The following is a 22,494-nucleotide window of genomic DNA, read 5'->3' as shown; positions in this document are numbered from 1 at the left end:
AGTACAAAATCTACAAACACACTCCACTCAAATCCATGGCTGATGGCCAAACTGCACACATATACAGGGAATACAAAGATCCCAGAAGGGGGAAAATGAAAATTGGGAGGGGCTATGCAGAGTTTTCAAGTGCCATCTTGGGGAGATGGACAGAGCTTAAATTTTAAGCCTGTAAGTTAAAGGGTCTCCTGTAAACACCCTAGGCCTTCTAATGAAACCCTAGATGGGCCACATTTTAGGAGTAAGGTCCATAACTCAGCAATCAGAAAGCACAGCTGAAGCAGATCTGCCTTAACAAAGCCTGTAACAAGGCTCAACATGATCAATGTGATCAGTCAGCAATTTAATTGCCTGTTAGAACAAAGTTCAACACTCTGTAGAATAAGAAAACAGAATCTAGCATCTCTATAGTATCTACTATACAATAAAAAAATTATGACAGGAAAAAAACAGAAAAATGTGATTCACAGTCAAGAAAGAAAGTCAACAGAAAGAGATCCACAATGAATCAGATGTTTAATTAGCAGGTAAGAACTTTAAATAATGGTAACAAACATGCTAAAGAATCTACAGGAAAAAGATGGATATAATGGGTGGCATGACAGGGAATTACAGAAAGATATGAAAGAGCTCGCAACAACAAAAAGCAGCAGACAGAATTTCTAGAATGTAAAAATGCAACATCTGAAGTAAAAAATATATTTAGTACTAACAGCAGATCAAATAATGGAAGAGAGATTTGTTCAATAGTTATTATCCAAGCTAAAAATCTCACAGAAAGAAAAAAGATAAAACTATGACAGTCTTAAAAACTTGTGTGAGAGTATCAAATGATCTAACATACCAGTAACTGGAATACAAGGAGAAAAGTTAGAGAAAGAGAGAAGGTGAAAGTGGGGGGTAGGAGGGAGGGAAAAAAATATCTAAGTAATAGTGACTGAAAACTTTCTAATTTTCTAAACTTGAACTCAGAGATACAAGAATTTAAGCAAACTACAAACAGGAAATATCCAAAGGAACTCACATCTAGGGACATCACAGCAAACTGCTAAAAAACAATGATAATGAAAACTTTAGGCCTGGCGTGGTGGCTCACGCCTGTAATCCCAGCACTTTGGGAGGCCGAGGCAGGTGGATCACAAGGTCAGGAGATTGAGACCATCCTGGCTAACACGGTGAAACCCTGTCTCTACTAAAAATACAAAAAATTAGCTGGGTGTGGTGGCACACACCTGTAGTCCCAGCTACTCAGGGGGCTGAGGCAGGAGAATCGCTTGAACCTGGGAGGTGGAGGTTGCAGTGAGCCAAGATTGCACCACTGCACTCCAGCCTGGGTGACAGAGCAAGACTGCATCTCAAAAAAAAAAAAAAAAAAAAAAAAAACACACACACACAAAAATTACCCAGGCGTGGTGGCACCTATAATCCCAGCTACTCGGGAGGCTGAGGTGGGAGGATCACTTAAACTCAGGAGGCGGACATTGCAGTGAGCTACAGATGTTGCTTAAGAAACAATGCAAACCAGAAGACAAAACAATGACCCCTATAAAATGCCCCCCCCCAAAAAAAAGACAACGTAGAATTCTACAGCCAATAAAAACATCCTTCAAAAATGAAGGCAAAATGAAGACAACTTCAGATAAACAAAATCTGAGAAAATCCACTGCCAGTTGGCCCACAGTATAAGAAATGATAAAAGTTCTTCAAGAGAAAGGAAAATGACAACAGATCTACAAAAAGGAATGAAGATCATCAGAAAGGTAAATATGTGGGTAAATGTAGGAGAGGTTTTTTTCAACTTCTTGAAAATAGAAATGTTTAAAGCAGTAAAAAAAACAATGTGTTACAGGTTACATGCACAAATAAAATGTATAAGAAACACAAAATACAGGAGGAGGACTGAAGGAATATTGTTATAAGGTTTCTACAGCATACATAAAGTGTTATATATATATAAATTTTTTTTTTTTTTTGAGATGGAGTTTTGCTCTTTCGCCCAGGCTGGAGTGAAGTGGTGTGATCTTGGCTCACTGCAACCTCCGCCCCCCAGGTTCAAGGGATTATCCTGCCTCAGCCTCCTGAGTAGCTGGGATAATAGGTGCCCACCACGCCTGGCTAACTTTTGCATTTTTAATAGAGATGGGGTTTCACCGTGTTGGCCAGGCTGGTCTCAAACTCCTGACCTCAGGTGATCCACTTGCCTCAGCTTCTCAAAGTGCTAGGATTACAGGAGTGAGCCACCGTGCCAGGCTAAAATGTTATATTATTTGAAGGTTGGGTGTAGTAAGTTAAAGCCTAGGTCAATTACTATCAAAAAAAAATAAAAAGCCAAACAGGTACAGCTAACAAGCCAAAAGCAGAAATGAAATTGAGTCACAAAAATTCTCTATTAATCCAAAAGAAGGTAGCAAAGAAGAAAACGAAAGGACAATGGCACATATAGAAAATTAGTTATCAAGAAAATGTAAAATGTCCATCTCCCGAGTTTAAGTGATCCTCCCACCTCAGCCTCTGGAGTAGTTGGGATTATAGGTGCCACCACGCCTGGGTAATTTTCGTGGTTTTTTGTTTGTTTGTTTGTTGTTGGTTTGTTTTGTTTTTTGTTTTTCTTTTTTGAGATGGAGTCTCACTCTGTCACCCAGGCTGGAGTGCAGTGGTGTGATCTTGGCTCACTGCAACCTCCACCTCCCAGGTTCAAGTGGTCAGGTCAGGTGCAGTGGCTCATGCCTATAATCTCAGCACTTTGGGAGGCCAAGGCAGGCAGGTTACTTGAGGCCAGGAGTTTGAGACCAACCTGGCCAGCATGACAAAACCCCATCTCTACTAAAAATACAAAAATTAGCTAGGCATGGTGGAGCATGCCTGTAGTCCCAGCTACTCAGGAGGTTACAGCATGAGAACCGCTTGAACCTGAGGCGGAAGTTGCAGTGAGCCAAGATCCTGCCACTGTGCTCCAGCCTGGGAGACAGAGCAAGACTCTGTCTCAAAAAAATTAATAAAAATAAAAATAAATAAAAAGTAACATTGAATATCCAATAAAACAGCTAAAATAAAAAGGCTGAACATGTCAAGTGTTGGAGATAATGAAGAACTGGAATGCTGATAAATTTGCTAGTCTGAATGCAAAATGGTACAGTTGCTTTGGAAACTAGCTTGGCAGTTTCTTATGAAGTTAAACACATATTATTATATAGCCAAAAAAAACCCGCTTGGAGGTATCCAAAACAATGAAAACATATGTCCACACAAGAACTTATGCATCAATGTTCACAGCAGTTTTATTCCCAATGGTCAAAAACTGGAAAGATCCCAAATATCAAACAAGTGGTGAATAGATAAACAACTTGTAGTATACTAAACTACTGATATATGTCACAACATGGATGACTAGCTAGGTATACCGATAGTGATTTATTTACTGAGGTCAGAGTTTTTAAAAATATGCATTATGTGCATTTTTCACATAATCATATATATATATACATACACAAATGTAAATGTCTCGAAGGGTAATGACAGACTATTGGGAGTGGTTACCAGTCAGCAGTAGACTTACAGGTTGGCGTGAGAAGAAATCGCTTTTTATTGTATATGGTGGGCAGAATTCTGAGATGGTCACTAACACTGATGCCCCTGGTGCACACAAACTTTCTCCCAGTTATTAAATCAAACGCTAACCTAGGTGTTACTGAGAAGAGATTTTACAGAGTGATTAAGGTCCCAAACCAGTCAGCCTTCGAAAGGGAGACTATCCTGGGTGGGCCTGACCTAATGAGGTAAATCCTTTTTTTTTTCCTTTTTTCTTTTGAGACAGAGTTTTTGCTGTTGCCCAGGCTAGAGTGCAATGATGTGGTCTCAGCTCACTGCAACCTCTGCCTCCTGAGTTCAAACGATTCTCCTGCCTCAGCCTCTTGTGCAGCTAGGATTATAGGTGCTTGCCAGCACGCCTGGCTAATTTTTGTATTTTTAGTAGAGACAAGGTTTCACCATGTTGGTCAGGCTGGTCTCAAACTCTTGACCTCAGGTGATCCACTTGCCTGGGCATCCCAAAGTGCTAGGATTACAGGCGTGAGCCACTGTGCCCGGCCATGAGGTAAATCCTTAACAGGGCCTGGGTACTTCCTGGCCAAAGACGTGAAGCATGAAGAGAACTCCATCTGCCAGTTCTCTCTTGCTAGCTTTCAGAATGGAGTGGTCTCTAGGAGCTGACAACAACTCCCAGCCAGCAGGGAACTGAATTCTGCCAACAACCGGAAAGAGTATGGAAGGAAAGCTTCCAGATAAGAATCCAGCAGCTGACCCCTTGAGTATGAAACCCAGAGCAGAGAAGGCAGATGAGCCACGTCTGGCCTTTGACCTATAGAACTGAGAGCTAACAAACAGATGCTGTTTTAAAAGCAGCTAAATTTGTGAAGATTTGTTATGCAGCAACAGAAAACTAGTATACTATATTCTCTTTCGTGCCATCTGAATCATTTTTAGTCATGTAAGCATGTTATCTTCATATTTTTTTAAAGAGCACTGAAGAAGCACTAGGCTTCTTCCTCGTGAAAGTGTTCAAGATGGTAAGAACTTCATAACTTGTTAAAGTTGTTATCTGATAGGCATATGCTTATTACATAAAAGTTGAACTAAATGGCCTCTAGGGTCCCTTCTAGTTCTACAATGACAGGATTTTAATGTCACTGGAAAAAAGAAGCACTTCAAAAATGAGGGTGTGGTCCCCATGATGTAATACAAAAGAGGGACCAGGGGAAAAGAAACTAAGCAACAGCCACTGGATGGACTAGTCACTAAAGATTACTAGTGACTCTGACAGTAATCTCTGGAGGATTAAACATCATTCAAAAAGTCTGTGAGGAAGATGGAATAGACTTAGTACCATTGATATATGGAGAAAGAAGGAAAAACAAGAAGAGACTACAGTTATTGGAGCACAGAACTAAAGGAAATTATTTAATCTTACTGAATTACTGGCCAGGTGTGGTGGCTCATGTCTGTAATCCAAGCGCTTTGGGAGGCAGAGGCAGATGGATCACTTGAGGCCAGGAGTTCAAGACCAGCCTGGCCAACATGAGCGAAACCCCATCTCTAATAACAATACAAAAATTGGCCGAGTGTGGTGGCACATGCCTATAATCATAGCTATTTGGGGGGCTGAGGCATGAGAACTGCTTGAACCTGGGAGATGGAGGTTGAGTGAGCCGAGATTGCACCACTGCACTCCAGCCTGGGCAACAGAGTGAGACACTGTCTCAAAAACATACAAAATAAAAAACAACTTGCTGAATTACCCATGTTTGTATTTGTAATTTTCTTTCTAGTTACTCACCGCTTTCACCAAATTAAATTTACTTCCTATTTTTAAATACAAATTTCAATATGAATTACCAAACCCCTCCCCACAGACCCTTAGAAGCATCAGGTCTAATCTTGCATCAGGGAGGCATCTGGCAGGACCACCCAAGGGCTCCCTAAACTCTGCCATTCACAGGAGTTCTATGCACCCACCACATTCTGCAGTGTGCTTAAAAAACAAATAACGGCCAGGCGTGGTGGCTCATGCCTGTAATCCTAGCACTTTGGGAGGCTGAGGTAGGCAAATCACTTGAGGCCAGGAGTTTGAGATCAGCCTGGGCAACCTCGCAAAACCCTGTCTCTAATAAAAATACAAAAATTAGCCAGGTGTGGTGGCACACACCTGTAATCCCAGCTACTTGGAAGGCTGAGGCATGAGAATTGCTTCAACCCGGGAGGCAGAGGTTGCAGTAAGCTGAGATTGCACCATCGCATTCCAGCCTGGACGACAGAGCAAAGCTCTGTCTCAGAAAACAAAAACGAACAACGAATGAAAAAAAGAAACAGGGCTGGGCGCGGTGGCTCACACCTGTAATCCTAGCACTTTGGGAGGCTGAGGTGGGCGGATCACTTGAGGTCAGGAGTTCAAAACTAGCCTACCAACATGGTGAAACCCCACCTCTACTAAAATACAAAAAAATTAGCCGGACGTGGTGGTGGTCACCTGTGATCCCAGCTACTCGGGAGGCTGAGACAGGAGAATCGCTTGAACCCAGGAGGCAGAGGTTGCAGTGAGCCAAGATCATGCCACTCCCCTCCAGCCTGGGCGACAGAGCAAGACACTGTCTTAAAAAAAAAAAAAAAAAAAAAAAGGAAATGAAAAAAGAAACAGAAAAAAAAATTTCCTTAATGTCAGAATATCGTGGATACTCAATTAAGAATATTGTGGATACTCAATTATTCAATCCATCATCGACTTTTCACTTGAATCAACAGAAAAATTCATGTTGGAGGTAAGTACAAACGGAAGTCTCTATCACAAGAGTCTATGAGCACTCCAAGTAGTTATTTTAAAATCATAGAAGCATTTAGAGTACAATATGGTATCTATTTAAAAGACATACTCACTCTCTGTTCATCATCTGATCCTTGTGAAGACATACAAGGTGTTTTCGTTGCCATGTGAGACTGAAAGAGCTAAAAAAAGGAATACAAAGGCTTAAAAGGAAACAGAAACATTACTCCCCAAAACTCATTATCTTTTTTTTTTTTTTTTTTTTTTTTTGAGACGGAGTCTGGCACTGTCGCCCAGGCTGGAGTGCAGTGGCACAATCTCGGCTCACTGCAAGCTCCGCCTCCCGGGTTCACGCCATTCTCCTGCCTCAGCCTCCGGAGTAGCTGGGACTACAGGCACTCGCTCGCCACTACGCCCAACTAATTTTTTGTATTTTTAGTAGAGACAGGGTTTCACTGTGTTAGCCAGGATGGTCTCGATCTCCTGACCTCGTGATTCGCCCACCTCTGCCTCCCAAAGTGCTGGGATTACAGGCGTGAGCCACCGCGCCCGGCCCCAAAACCCATTATCTAAATAATATATTTACATGAATAAGGTGTTATAATAATGTTGTTATCACCAAGTTTTGACATGTAGTCTACATTACTGAATCGTGTTTGAAATTGTGGCTTTCTTGCTGGATAGGTATCTACATAAGTAAATTACGTATAATATTCAACATATATAGTAATATACTTATACACAAAAAAATTTTAAGAAATTAGTAAACTTCCATTTACAAGTAAAGAGAGAAAGAACTTTTTTTTTTTTTTTTTTTGAGACGGCATCTTGCTCTGTCACCCAGACTGGAGTGCAGTGGCATGATCTCGGCTCACTGCAACCTCCGTCTCCTGGGTTTAAGTGATTCTCCTGCCTCAGCTCTGTCTCAGCTCTGAGTAGCAGGGATTACATGTGCGCGCCACCATGCCTGGCTAATTTTTGTATTTTTAGTAGAGACGGGGTTTCACCATGTTGGTCAGGCTGGTCTCGAACTTCTGACCTCGTGATCGGCCTGCCTCGGCCTCCTAAAGTGCTAGGATTACAGGTGTGAGCCACCATGCCCAGCCTTTTCATTTTTAAAGATACTCTAAGAGCCAAGAAGTCCCTCAAAATTAGGTATGTTCCACTGCAGCGTATCAGAGGAAATACAAATGTCAAGAATGCTACAATTGCGGTGCGGTGGGGAAAGCAGGGATTTTATAATTTGAACAAGTACCTTAGTCACTAAAATAATCATTTATAGAACTCATATTACACATCTATATCACTATGCTAGCTCATTAAGTTCATTTTCTTATTTAATCCTTACAATACCTCTGAGCTATACATATTAATATTCCCACAGCCTAGATGAAAAAATTCGGATTCTGAAAGGTTGAGTAATTTACCCAAAATCATACAAGCCAGTAGGGTATAGACACAGGTCTGTCTGATTTGACTGCCAAACTGGTGTTCCTTCTACTGCCTCAAGTTGTAACCAAATGGATATTCACTGTTCGCAACAGTAGAGAATGAGGGAAGAGAGGTACAAGAAAAACTGTACTAATTCCAAGGTACTGCTATCCTACTTCTGAATACAGCACAAGATACTGAGGAAACGTCACATTATTTAAAAAGCAGTATTTGGTGTCAATGAGAATACAGTGCACAATTACTCCCTTCCCACTCCTGATTCTCTAGTAGCTCAGCGCTCTTCCCGAGAGGCACCAGACCCTTACGCATCCTTCCAGAGAGAGGCTGTGCATGTCTAAGCACGCCTCCTTTGTTTATATAAATGGTAGCCGTCTAATGCTCTGCGCTGTGGGTTTTCTTACTGAATCTCTCCTGGAGACTGTTTCACAGTACTATTTAGATCTACCTCATTCTTTCTACAGCATAGTGTTCTCCTCTGTATACTACAGCATGGTATATATATCGATGCTCTTCATTGAGACTGTCCTCTCCTCTGTAATTACAACAAACCATGCTGCAACAAATGGCATTGCAATGAAAGAGAGAACTTGGGTGCTCCCACCACCTCACCCTGATCCTCTGTGCACACGTGCACACACACACACACACACACACAGAGTGAATGAAGTGAATGAATCCTACACAGACAAAATAGTGTACATCGTGACTGAATTTCATATATGCTAACAACAATCTTTTGCTGGTACATTTTGATAAAATAGGCTGACCTTGTGACTGAACACTGAATAACGGTGTGTTTTTTTTGAGACAGAGTCTTGCTCCGTCACCCAGGCTGGAGTGCAGGGGCGCAATCTCGGCTATTGCAACCTCTGCCTCCCAGGTTCAAGCGATCCTCCTGCCTCAGCCTCCCGAGCAGCTGGGATTACTGGCAAGCACCACCACGCCTGGCTTATGTTTGTATTTTTAGTAGAGACGGGGTTTTGCCACATTGGCCAGGGTGGTCTCAAACTCCTGACCTCAAGTGATCCTACCGCCTTGGCCTCCCAAAGTGTTGGGATTACAGGCCTGAGCCCCCGCACCCAGCCAACAGTGTTTTCAAATCCTAAGTTTTTCCAACACAAAATGACGCTTGTCAGTTGGAAGATGCTCCTATTTAAAAGCATGCAAAAGCTCAGTGAGGGACACAACGGTCCTAGTTGTGTTTTCACAATCTAAAAAGCGAAAAATATGTAATGATACAAAGCACATCAGAGACTAGCCTGATTTTAATACCTGGCTTCAGGCTTTAGCTTTTAACCACACATATACTTACAACCTGCCATTTTGAAAGGCCCCCCAATCCCAGTAATCATGTGGTACCTAAGCAGTATCACGTCCCTCTAGTCTGTAGGACAGAAACAAAGTGAGAGCCCCTGGAAACAAACAGTGGTGGTTACAGAAATTTGGAGAAATTAGAGATCACTGAAGGCAGGAGTCAAAGAAGAAAATGACTTTGAAGTGAGTCAGAAAGGAAGTATAAATCTAGATGAGAAATTTAAGGTAGAAAAAAAATCCCTAAACACCAGAAGGCAGAATTTCGTACTTGGAGAAAGTACAGCAAGTGTAAGAATTTGATGGAAAAAACGAACACATTAGGGATAATACCTGAGTGGCAGACTGAGTAACCCAGAAATGTCCATTTAGAGTCTGACTTTCTGCTAAAGGCTAAGTGCCACAGATAGTATCTGGCTAGGGCCCCTGTTCAGAGCCCTGCATTAGACACAATGAGGAGGAGGGTAGAACATTCCACGCTCATCGTTAATTCCGGACCTAACACACTACCTGCTTGCCTTTCAGCATCTGTGTCTACTATAAGGGATGCACCACACATATAATTCACTGAGGCTATATTATTTTGACTTGTCAAGTATAGAACTTTAAGGAAAAGTTTAATTTTTATTTTATTTTAGAGAAAAGATCTCCCTCTATTGCTTAAGCTGGAGTGCAGTGGTGCGATCACAGCTCGCTGCAGCCTCAACCTCCTCGGCTCAGGTGATCCTCCCACCTCAGTCTCCCAAACAGCTGGGCCTACAGGCATGCACCACCACAGCTGGCTGAAAATCAAACTTTAAAAATTACTGGTAAAAAAGTGGTTTTTAGTTTTTAATATAATGACAGCATATGATGAGTTTTGGTGAAATGCTGCTTAGTGTTGACAAGTAAAATTTGCTTAGAAAAAAATTAGAGGCTTTAGGCCGGGCATGGTGGCTCATGCCTGTAATTCCAGCACTTTGGGAGGCCGAGGTGGGTGAATCTTGAGGTCAGGAGATCAGGACCATCCTGGCTAACACGGTGAAACCCCGTCTCTACTAAAAATACAAAAAATTAGCCGGGCATGCTGGCGGGCGCCTGTAGTCCCAGCTACTCAGGAGGCTGAGGCAGGAGAATGGCGTGAACCCAGGAGGCAGAGCTTGCAGTGAGCCGAGATCGGGCCGCTGCACTCCACTCTGGCAGACAGCGAGACTCCAACTCAAAAAAAAAAAAAGAAAAAAATTAGAGGCTTTATACTCATTTGCCATTAAACTTAAATAAAATACAGGTTAAATTTCTGTCATTTATGTAAGTTCATGTCAAATATCTGCTTTTGTTTATTCATTTACTGTGTTTCTGAACATCGGCCAAAAAGCCTACTTAAAATCTCAGTGGATAAATGTTTTGATCAGTAAGTTTACATGAGTCACACTAAAGTAATATGAATAATTATTTCAAATATTTTCCACTAGTACTACTTGGTCAGTTAAATTTCCAAAACAAGTTTAACACTGGAAAAGATTTTCTGAATTTTTTTAAAATTTATTAATTTAGTTATTTTTAAAATAGGTTCTGGCTCTGTCACCCAAGCTGGAGTGCAGTGGCATGATCTCGACTCACTGCCGAGATCCTCCACCTCCCAGGCTCAAGCTATCCTCCTGCCTCAGCCTTCTAGTAGACAGGACCACCAGCACATCCCAGCACACTTGGCTAATTTTTTTGTAGAGACGACATGTCACTCTGTTGCCCAGGCTGGTCTTGAACTCCTGAGCTGAAGCAACTTGTCTGCCTCAGCTTCCCAAAAAGTGCTAGGATTATAGGCATGAGCCACCATGCCTGGCTGGAAAAGGTTTTTAATAAATTAGCAGGAAAAGTAACAATAGGACAAGAGTTGACTGAATCCCTCTAATGACAAACAGAGCTCTGTGTAGGGCTAAGGAACATTAAATTAGAAAAAAAATAAAAATCTGCAAAAATCCTGGCCTGCTCTATTGTTGACCACCCACGTAGTATGTGTAAACCACTCAGCTAGGCTCCGCAGTCTCAACAGTAGTTAAGATATGGTCCTTGACCTTGTGACTGTGTCTCAGAGAAACATGAATGCACAATAGGTGACCACAATCTCGTTTCAACGCACAAGGGGGTAAGGAGACTAACCATCTCAAACCACCTTTGACTACATAGTCAATTTGCTTTTCCTGTAGCTTCTATTTTAAAGATACATATATCACATACACACACAAAACCATATATAAATCTATACACCTACTTTCCAAAAGGAAAAATCCCATACAGTAACTTAACTCCTAGCAAGTGCTACCATATACTTTTTTAAAAGTTGTATTATCTATGAGTCCTAGAAAGAAGTGCCAGACGTGGGATAGCTGGAGGAAGGTCAGGTGCTGCACCTTCTTTAAAATCTCAGTTTGTGGGATACAGGCAATGTGACAGACACAAAGTTCATCCTGGGGCCCTTGGGAAACATGGCCTTTTCCTATCTGCCAATTACAGATAAACTTCTGATGGTTCTTTCCCAACAGGCCCCTAGATAACAATTTTCCTTACCCTGCTGGGAAATATTTCTGAAAATGCCTTACAGCCACCCTTTAAGCAGAACAATGAGCCTCAGGCAACAGAATCCTGACTTAGCTTTATGTTTTTTTGTTTTGTTTTGTTTTGTTTTCTTGAGATGGAGTCTCGCTCTTGTTGCCCAGGCTGGAGTGCAATGGCGTGATCTCAGCTCACTGCAACCTCTGCCTCCCGGGTTCAAGCGATTTGTCTGCCTCAGCCTCCCAAGTAGAGTAGCTGGGATTACAGGCATGCACCAGCACACCCGGCTAATTTTTGTATTTTTACTAGAGACAGGGTTTCTCCACGTTGGTTAGGCTAGTCTCGAACTCCCAACCTCAGGTCCGCCCACCTCAGTCTCCCAAAGTGCTGGGATTATAGGCATAAACCACCGCGCCCGGCCCTATAATCACTTGACTTTAATTTCACTTTTCCAAAATTTTTATTATTATAAAGTTAGTCCAAAATACAGAACCAAAGTTTTTAAACTGTCCCTTGGGATTCTATGAGGTGTTTCTTGGCATTCTTTAGGATAATATGAGCGAGAGCGAGAGAGAGAACAAAAAGCAAAAAGTGGCCTAAATAATTATCATCTGGAGGCCGGGCGTGGTGGCTCACGCCTGTAATCTCAGCACTTTGGGAAGCTGAGGCAGGTAGATCACTTGAGGTCAGGAGTTCAAGACCAGCCTGGCCAACATGGTGAAACCCTATCTCTACGAAAAATACAAAAATTAGCCAGGCATGGCAGCGCATGCCTGTAATCCCAACTACTCAGGAGGCTGGGTTCAATTAATTTGCTCACTTGCTCCATTCACCAGGAGGCAGGAGAATTGCTTGAACCTGGGAGGCGGAGGTTGCAGTGAGCCCAGATCATACTACTGCACTCCAGGCTGGGTGACAGAGTGAGACTCGGTCTCAAAAAAAATAAAAATAAAAAAATAATTATTATCTGGGCCTATTTCATGAGTTTCAGGAGGGTGGGGTATTTGGCTTGAAACAATACTTTGAAGGATTCCACAGACTCATTATTTAAAATCATTTTATAACATCTTCAGGTTAACGGAAAATTCAAGTTAAAATAAAGTTACAGGTTAACAATGATCTAAAATTTTCCTAAAACAAGTAGTAACATTAAGTTTTTCAAGTTAATGCAGACCATACTGCTAGAAGTGGATGCTAATTACAACCCAGAAAAAAAAGAACTCAAGTGGAGGCCAGGCACGGTGGCTCACACCTGTTAATCCCAGCACTCTGGGAGGCCAAGACCGGTGGATCACTTGAGGTCAGGAGTTTGAGACCAGCCTGGCCAACATGGTGAAACCCTCTCTCTACTAAAAATACAAAAAGTAGCCAGGCGTGGTGGTGTGTGCCTGTAATCCCAGTTACTTGGGAGGCTGAGGCAGGAGAACTGCTTGAACCCAGGAGGCAGAGGTTGCAGTGAGCCGAGAGAGCGCCACTGCACCCCAGCCTGGGCAACAGAGCAAGACTCAGTCTCCAAAAAAACAAAAAAGAACTCAAGTGAAATTACCAAGAATGAGCAAGATAAGGCAGCGGCAAGTTGGCCTCCAGTGTGCATGGCCTATTTGCATATCCTCGGGAGGGTGTCAGTACAGTAAGGCTTAGGGTTGTCCAATCCCAGCAAAATAGCACCTCCATTATACCATCAAACTCCAACAAATACATCAAAAGTTAAAGGATAACTGCAAATTCTACTTTTTAGTCTCAAAAGATCATCAAGATGGGGAAATTCTTGATAGTTCATATAAGAGTTAAGAGTCTCAAGCTTAACAAAAGCTTGCACTGTAACAATGACAGTTTAAAATACAAATGCAATCTTATTTTAAAATTACTCCTCCTAATTAGAAAATTATTTATTATAGAAAAAAATATCATTTCTAATTTGTGCTGTTTTAGTAACACTGCAATGAATGTTCCAATTTGTGCTATTTTACTAACACTACAACGAACTTCCTCGCATGGCAGCCAAAGAAGTACGCCATTCTGATTCTCCCTTCAAGCAATACCTAGTCCTGTGCCTACAAAGATTGCAGCTCGCTGACCGTCTCCACCTGTAGAGCCTTTGGAATCTGCTGCAGTATAGACCCAAGACCACTTTCTCCCTAGGCAGCTGGTAGGTGAAGACTGGGCACAGTAGGGATGTCAGGGCTGCCTGGCCCAGACTTTGTCAGATCCACATTGTTCTGCAGCTCTCACTGCTCAATTGGGCTTCCTCCCTTCTTTCCTTGCATGGCTATTAAGATCTGGATCAGGGCCTGAAGGCTTTCTCCCCAACACCCACATGTCCTGCTTTCTTCCCTCTTCAACTTTCACAGGCAATACTACCCCTGCCACTCATCTCCAAGAAATTTCCTACACCGCTAGCTCCTCCTACCTGTCTGCTTCCAGAATTCCACCCAACTCACCTGTATAACCATCAATTATTCTGTGCATCTGACAATATCTTTGTGATAAATTCCTAGAATATAATTCCTGTTCGAAGCATACTGCCAAACTGCCCCTCAAAAGACTGGACCTGCTTATATTTCTAATATTAGCAATGAGTTGGAAAAAAAAAAAAACACACACAAACTGTTTTTCCTCTGCTCTCATACAACACAGGATAATTTTGTGACCAAATGTGGGAAGTTTTTTCCCACCTACCAAGCAAGCAATCAATTTTATAGTAGACACCAGCTGGGTGCCCTCTAATTTAATTCTGACACTATCTACTTGGCAACAGAGTCAGATCCCACAGACTGAGGGCTAGTCCCTAAGACTCTGCCCCATTCCCACTCCACTTCTGCTCATCGCCAGCCCCAGGTTATTTTCCAATGCTTCTAACAAATGGCAGAAATCAGGGTCCCCACAACCCCCATCTCGGGTTCAATTAATTTGCTCATTTGCTCCATTTACCAGTTTATTAAAAAGAATATTTTAAAGGATACAAATAAACAGCCAGATAAAGAGATACAAAGCTCAAGATCTGGAAGAGTCCCAAGCCCAGGGACTTCTGTCCCCATGGAGGGGGATATGCCACCCTCCCAACACATGGATGTGTGTAAGCCTCCACGTGTTTGGCTATCTGCAAGCTCTCTGAACCCAGTCCCTCTTTGTTCTTAAGGAGCCTCCATTATACAAGCATGGTTGATTAACCACTGGTCACTGGTATCAATTAACTTTCAGCCCCTCTCCCTTTCCTAGAGACTGGGGGATGAAACTGAAAGTCCCAACCCTCTAATCTTGCCTTGTTCTTTCTGGTGACCAGCCCCATCCTTAAGCTACCTAGGGGCTGCCAGCCACCAGTCACCTCATTAGAATACAAAAGACATCACTTTGGAAGTTTTAAGGATTTCAGGAGTTTTATGTCAGGGGTCAAAGACCAAATACGTATTTCACAATAATCACAAGTGTATAAAAGGGTCCATTTCATTATATATTCATCAGTACAGGGTATTAACAATTTTTAAATTTCTGTCAATTTGACAGGCAAAACTGCCATCTTAATTTGACTTCTGGTATTTTAAAAATTTTACAGCTTACCAGACATTTCTCCTGTATTTCCATAAATCACCAATTCATGTTTTCCCACTTGCCTATCAGGGTACTCCTTCTTTGTTTCTCTTATTAGTAAGAGCTGCTGAGTATAACTCTTTGCTTGTCATGTGTATCATAAATATCTTTTCCTGATTTATTACTGATCTTTCCAGTTTTCATAAAGTCTAAACTATAAATCTTTTCCTTTATGGCTTCTTCCTTAAATATAAAGCTCAAAATATCTTTCTACGCCCTGAAGTTAAAAACAAACAAACAAAAAAGTAACTAAATCTTCTTTTATGATGTCTTACAGATTAAGTTTTCTAATACTCTACAAGTTACTTTCTAGTACTGTGTGAGTCAAGGAAATATGACTTTTTCCCAATATTGTTAGCCTATTGCAGCATAAGAGGATTAAGGGACAGCAAAGTATATTCAGTCTGTCATATGGAAATGAGCTTCCCGAGGGAAAAACCAGGACCCTTGAATAGACTAGAGAGGCAGATTTTGACACAAGGAAGGGAAATGACTGAAGGACTCAAGTTGTCTAACAGAGAAATGAGCTGCCTAGGAAGCACTGCGCTCAGGCCCTGGAAGGGTTCCAACAGTGGCACAGTAACCCCTATCAATACTACAGAGCTGATTTCTGCACTAAGTGGGTAACAAAGGTAACAATTTTCTAAGATCCCTTTCAACTCAGATTTTATGACTATAACTTGGAACAAACAATGAGAGAAAGTATGTGATGTGAAGAATGAAAACAACTTACAGAAACTGCATGAACAGAAAGGAAGATTAAGGACAATAAAATTAAGACAATAAAATTGCATCTTATTGATGTGAAAAGACCCTGTGAAACTAAATCTCAAGGCTTATTTAAACAAAAAGTAGGCCGGGCACAGTGGCTCAAGCCTGTAATGCCAGCACCTTGGGAGGCCAAGGCGAGTGGATCACCTGAGGTCAGGAGTTTGACACTAGCCTGACCAAAATGGTGAAACCCCGTCTCTACTAAAAGTACAAAATTAGCTGAGTGTGGTGGCGCATGCCTATAATCCCAGCTACTCGGGAGGGTGAGGCAGGAGAATCGCTTGAACCTGGGAGGCAGAGGTTGCAGTGAGCCGAGATTGCACCATTGCACTCCAGCCTGGGCAACAAAAGCAAAACTCTGTCTCAAATTAAAAAAAAAAAAAAAAAAAGGGGGGGTTACTAGATGGCTTGAATTCCTTCAAAAGAGAGCATGTTCCATGCAGGCTAGGTGACAGAAAAGCCAATGAAATTTGAGAAGTCATTTATTTAGCCCAGGAAAAGCAAATGAGAGAGGAGCTGAAGAAAAGGAGAAGGAAGAGAAAGAGACATCCATTAAAAGGACTTAAAGCCTGAACAACATAGGCAGACCCTGTCTCAAAAAAAAAAAAAAAATTAGCCAGGCACAGTGGTGCGTACCTGTGGAAACAGATACTTGGAAGGCTGAGGCAGGAGGAACATCTGAGCCTGGGAGGTCAAGGCTGCAGTAAGCTGTGACTGCGCCATTGTACTCCAGCCTGGGCAACAGAGCAAGGCCCTGTCTCAAAAACAAAACAAAACAAAACAGCATTAAAAGGACCTAAAGTTGACAGGAACATCTGAGGAAAAAAAGAATACTTAGGAATCAGTGTGAAGTCTATCAATGCTTATTGTTTTTCACTTACTCCACAAATGTACGTAATGTTATTATCATTTTTTTTTTTTTTTTTTGAGACAGAGTCTCACTCTGTCACCCAGGCTGGAGTGCAGTGGCGCAATCTCGGCTCACTGCAAGCCCCACCTCCCAGGTTCATGCCATTCTCCTGCCTCAGCCTCCCCAGCAGCTGGGACTACAGGCACACACCAACACGCCTGACTAATTTTTTGTGTGTATTTTTAGTAGAGACGGGGTTTCACCGTGTTAGCCAGGATGGTCTCAATCTCCTGACCTCGTGATCTGCCGGCCTTGGCCTCCCAAAGTGCTGGGATTAAAGGTGTGCGCCACCACGCTCGGCCTCACAATATTAATTTTAAAGCCTTACATTTTAAGGACAGAATAAGAGACCCCAGGCACTGTGGATCAAAGCTGCATAAATCAATATCCTTGCAATTTAAATCTTGGTACAATTGGGAGACATACATACAACTAAAAATCTGGAAAAGACACTCAGGGTATAATGAAATCTGCATAGTCAGAGAAGGCACTGGCAAGAAAAGGCTTGAGCAGAGACTTGATGAAGAAACAGGAAATTTCCTAGCAAATAAAGACAAGACAGCCTGGGCACGATGGGTCCTGAGGTCAGCAGTTCGATACCAGCCTGGCCAGTATGGTGAAACCCTGTCTCTACTAAAAATTTTAAGCTGGGCATGGTGGCTCACGCCTGTAATCCCAGCACTTTGGGAGGCCAAGGCGGGCGGATCACGAGGTCAGGAGATCGAGACCATCCTGGCTAACACGGTGAAACCCCATCTCTACTAAAAATACAAAAAAATTAGCCGGGCGTAGTGGCAGATGCCTGTAGTCTCAGCTACTCCGGAGGCTGAGGCAGGAGAATGATGTGAACCTGGGAGGTGGAGCTTGCAGCGAGCCGAGATCATGCCACTGCACTCCAGCCTGGGCGACAAAGTGAGACTCCGCCTCAAAAAAAAAAAAGAAAAGAAATTAAAAAAAAATTAGCCAGGTGTGGGGGTGTGTGTCTGTAATCCCAGCAACTTGGGAGGCTGAGACAGGAGAATTGCTTGAACCTAGGAGGCGGAGGTTGCAGTGGTTGAGATTGCGCCACTGCACTTCAGCCTGGGTGACAGAGCAGGACCCCATAGAAAGAAAGAAAGAAAAGAAAAGAAAGAAAAAAAAGAAAGAAAGAAAGAGAGAGAGAAAGAAAGAGAGAGAGAAAAACGAAAAAAGAAAAGAGAAAAGGGGAGGGGAGGGGAGGGGAGAGGAAGGAAGGGAAGGGAAGGGAAGGGAAGGGAAGGGAAGGAAAAAAAGAAAGAAAGAAAAGAAAAGAAAAGAAAAGAAAAGAAAAGAAAAGAAAAGAAAAGAAAGAAAAGAAAAGGAAAAGAGAAGAGAAGAGGCCGGGTGTGGTGGCTCAGGCCTGTAATCCCAGCACTTCGGGAGGCCGAGGCGGGTGGAACAAGGTCAGATCAAGACCATCCTGGCTAACATGGTGAAACCCCGTCTCCAGTAAAAAGGCAAAAAATTAGCCACGCATGGTGGCGGGCGCCTGTAGTCCCAGGTACTCAAGAGGCTGAGGCAGGAGAATGGCATGAACCCAGGAGGCGAAGCTTACAGTGAGCCAAGATTGCGCCACTCCAGCCTGGGTGACAGAGCGAGACTCTGGGGAGGGGAGGGGAGGGACAGGACAGTAGAGTAATCAGCGTGTGCCAAGGGTACAAATATAACTGGTATGGTTGGAAAATCACAGTGAGCTTATCACTGAAGCCCAAGGAGGCTTACATGTAAATGCAAGGACAGCAGAAAAAGTGAGGCTGCAAGAGGCTGACTTCATGATTCTGAGTCCAAGTGACTCAAACCAAGGTCACTGGAAAGACGTCACTGTGAAGCAGGAAAGAGAATAGGAGAGGAATCAGCAGAGGTTTGATGCAATTTTGGAACTACTGAGTTTAAGGGTCCTATGAGCACCTTGGATCCCCCAAAGAACTTTAATGTAATCACCCAAATCTTTAGTCAAGCATATAATTAGGGTAAATTTTACATTATCAAAAACAAATAAGGCCGGGCGCAGTGGCTCACGCTTGTAATCCCAGCACTTTGGGAGGCCGAGGCGGGCGGATCACGAGGTCAGGAGATCGAGACCACGGTGAAACACCGTCTCTACTAAAAATACAAAAAATTAGCCAGGCGTGGTGGCGGGCGCCTGTAGTCCCAGCTACTGCACTCCAGCCTGGGCGACAGAGCGAGACTCCGTCTCAAAAAAAAAAAAACAAAAAAAAAAACAAAAACAAATATACGTGGCCCAGTGGTAATTCTCATTTCTCTTGAAGTTTCCATTGATTCCTTGAGACTTGAATTGTTCTACACTGATAACAGCACTAAAAATTCAGCTTAATTCATCAAGCCAGTCAGGCTTAGTTTTTAGGCTAAATATAATTATACCATATTACTAGTATCAGGCTGCAGTTTATAAAATATTATCTTTTTTTTTTTTTTTTTGAGGTGGAGTCTCACTCTGTCACCCGGGCTGGAGCGCAGTGGCTCAATCTTGGCTCACTGCAAGTTCCACCTCCCGGGTTCACACCATTCTCCTGCCTCGGCCTCCTGAGTAGCTGGAACTACAGGCGCCTGCCACCACACCCGGCTAATTTTTTGTATTTTTTTTAGTAGAGACGGGGTTTCACTGTTTTAGCCAGGATGGTCTCTATCTCCTGACCTCATGATCCACCCACCTCGGCTCCCAAAGTGCTGGGATTACAGGTGTGAGCCACCACGCCCAGCCATATTATCTCATTTTTATAGTCAGAAAAAATAAATGGTCAAAAGGAAGAAAAAAGTTGCATATATTGAAATGGGGGAATTATTACTACAATGGGCAATTACTACTACAAAGATTAGAAGTAATAATTAATAAAATTGAGAGAAATGGATATGTGATATTAAGCAGTAGAAGAATACAGAATTGTGTTGTATTAATACCATGGTTAAAAGTAAAAATGATTTCTGCATATGAACAAGTATTATGAAGTCTGATTCTTGGAGGGGGAATAAATATTTCCCCTTCTTTTTGATATCTATTATTACTCATGTGAATTTAACAAAGACTAATGCAGAAAAAAGACTACAGGTCTTCCTCAAATACCTATAAAAATGCATTTAATCAGCAACTATGTATTGAGTGCCTACTATATTGCAGAAACTGTCTTAAGTACTGGGGATGCATAAGTTAAAAAATAGAAAAATCTCTGCTCTTACACGGCTCCTATTCCAGTTATGGACAGACAAAAATCTAAGTAAAGCATACACTTTGCTAGAGGATGATAAATGAAATAAAGAAAAATAAGGCAGGGAAAGCATATAGGAAATGTGGAGGTGGCATGAGCAAGGGATAGGCACCTCTACCCTGTGTGTTTACCCGCTTAGGGGGGCACAAGGAGAGGGGCAGAAAACTGAAAAGGTGGGGACTGAAAGGATAATCTACGCAGATGCTGAAATCATCCAGAATTCTGACAGTTCTAATGTTAGAGAATTACGGGCAGCCAGTAGCTAAACCATCAGGCACCAGGGGAGGTGGGGTTTCAGATATGACTGCAACAAAGGCACACGGTTAGCAGACAGTATGACAGCTGAGTGAAAGTCAGAGCTGTTAGCGGGGAGAAGAGGAGGATCTGGAAAGTGACATGAGGAATGTGGTAATCAACTACTCCATCTACAGATTCTAGGGTACAAGGTGAATCCATTAATGACAGAAAGTTCCTAGACATTCCCTCTGGGAAAAAGTTCAGTCAACATAAAATTAGTCAAATATTTCTGTATTCTGCCTAAAATCACAAATACATAAAGGAAGGCATGACCCACCTTAACCAAGAATAGCAGTGGACAAAGCTTTCTAGGAAGCTGTGGAACAAGACACAGGTAATAACTAAATGAAAATTGTCACTGATTATCTCTCTTTCAGCCATACTAAGACATGCTTTGATGATTCCTGTTCCCGCTCCGAGGCAATTCTTTTGTCCCCAGTCATAGCCTCTGGTTACTGCGGCTGCACCCAGGCCCTGCAGGATCTGGCCCCACCTAGTCTCCAGCTTCATCTTGCTCCTGATGTCCTCCTCTGGCATGTTTCAGACATACCAAAGCTCCACTCACCACTGACCCTTTGCAATGCCGTTCCCTCTGCCTGGATGCCCTTCCCATCCTTTGTCCCGTACAAAGGTTCCTCCCCTCAAGGGGCTTACATTATAGTGAGGAGAGAGAGTTAAACAAGAAAACAAACCGTGTAAGTGCTGTGAAGGAAAGAAGTAAAGTGATAGAGTGTAACTGAGGTGGTAGTAGGGAGGAGATATTCACAAAGGCCCAAATGCAACTCAATGGAGAAAGGAGAGTTTTTTTTTTTTTTTTTTTGAGACGGAGTCTTGCTCTGTCCCACAGGCTGGAGTGCAGTGGCGCGATCTCGGCTCACTGCAAGCTCCACCTCCTGGGTTCACACCATTCTCCTGCCTCAGCCTCCTGAGTAGCTGAGACTACGGGCGCCCGCCACCACACCCGGCTAATTTTTTGTATTTTTAGCAGAGACGGAGTTTCACCATGTTAGCCAGGATGGTCTCCATCTCCTGACCTCATGATCCGCCTGCCTCGGCCTCCCAAAGTGCTAGGATTACAGGAGTGAGCCACCACGCCCGGCCAGAAAGTAGAGTTTAAAAACAACAACAACAACAACAACATCATCAACAACAACAAAAACAGTGATGGAACAATTGGATGCCCATATGCTAAAATGAGCAAAAAGAACCTCAATTCATACCTGGTACCATATATAAACATTAACACAAAATGGAACACTGATCTAAAAACTTCTACAAGGTATAAAATCTTTGTGACTTTGGGTTACGCAAATACTTTTTAGCTACAACACCAGAAGCACAATCTATAAAAGAAAAAATGATGAACTGGACTTTAATTAAGAACTTCTGCTCTTCAAAAGATGTAGTTAAGAGACTGAGCTGGGCATGGTGGCTCACAACTGTAATCCCAGCACTTTGGGAGGCCAAGGCAGGTGCATCAACTGGAGGTCAGGAGTTCGAGACCAGCCTGGCCAACATGGTGAAACCCCGTCTCTACTAAAAACACAGAAATTAGCCGGGCATGGTGGCCTGCGCCTGTAATCCCAGCTATTCGGGAAGCTGAGGCAGAAGAATCACTTGAACCCAGGAGGTAGAGGTTGCAGTGAGCCGAAATCATGCCACCGCACTCCGGCCTGGGCGACAGAGTGACACTCCATCCCAAAAAAACAAAAAACTTACATTCACACAAAAACCTGTAAGTGAAGGTATACAGTATCCTCATTCATAATTGCCAAAAACTGGAAACAGCCCATATGCTCTTTAAATGGAGAAAGGTTGAATAAACTAAATTGTGGCACATCAGTACAATGGAATATGACTCAGTGATAAAACATGGATGAATCTCAAAGGCACGGCATTGAGTGAAAGAAGCCAGCGCAAAGGCTATGATAATTCCATACAACTGACACTCTGCGGAAGGCAAAACAATAGGGGCAGAAAACAGGTCAGTGGTTGTCAGGAGGGTGGGATAAGAGGTTGACTACAAACAGCACAAGGGCATTTTTGGGGGTTATGGAACTAGCCTACATAGCTAGTGGTTT

General features: G+C 42.7%; 1 protein-coding gene across 10 annotated transcripts in view; it reads right to left on the bottom strand.

The window, feature by feature from the left end:
- Positions 1-22,494, bottom strand: part of SEPTIN10 (septin 10) — a 76,076-nt gene that overhangs the window by 43,815 nt on the left and 9,767 nt on the right. For 5 of the 10 annotated variants that reach the window (XM_055240632.2, XM_055240630.2, XM_055240634.2 and 2 more), the window contains exon 2: positions 6,427-6,495. The exons of the other annotated variants lie outside the window; for them this stretch is intronic. In XM_055240632.2, the coding sequence (XP_055096607.1) occupies positions 6,427-6,495 (69 nt within the window). The remainder of the gene's footprint in view (positions 1-6,426; positions 6,496-22,494) is intronic. 10 annotated transcript variants of the gene reach the window in all.

Source organism: Symphalangus syndactylus, chromosome 14 (assembly GCF_028878055.3).
Source record: "Symphalangus syndactylus isolate Jambi chromosome 14, NHGRI_mSymSyn1-v2.1_pri, whole genome shotgun sequence".
Taxonomy (NCBI): Eukaryota; Metazoa; Chordata; class Mammalia; order Primates; family Hylobatidae; genus Symphalangus; species Symphalangus syndactylus.
The sequence above is the reverse complement of the archived record's forward strand: the minus strand, read 5'-3'. Positions and strand labels throughout refer to the sequence as shown.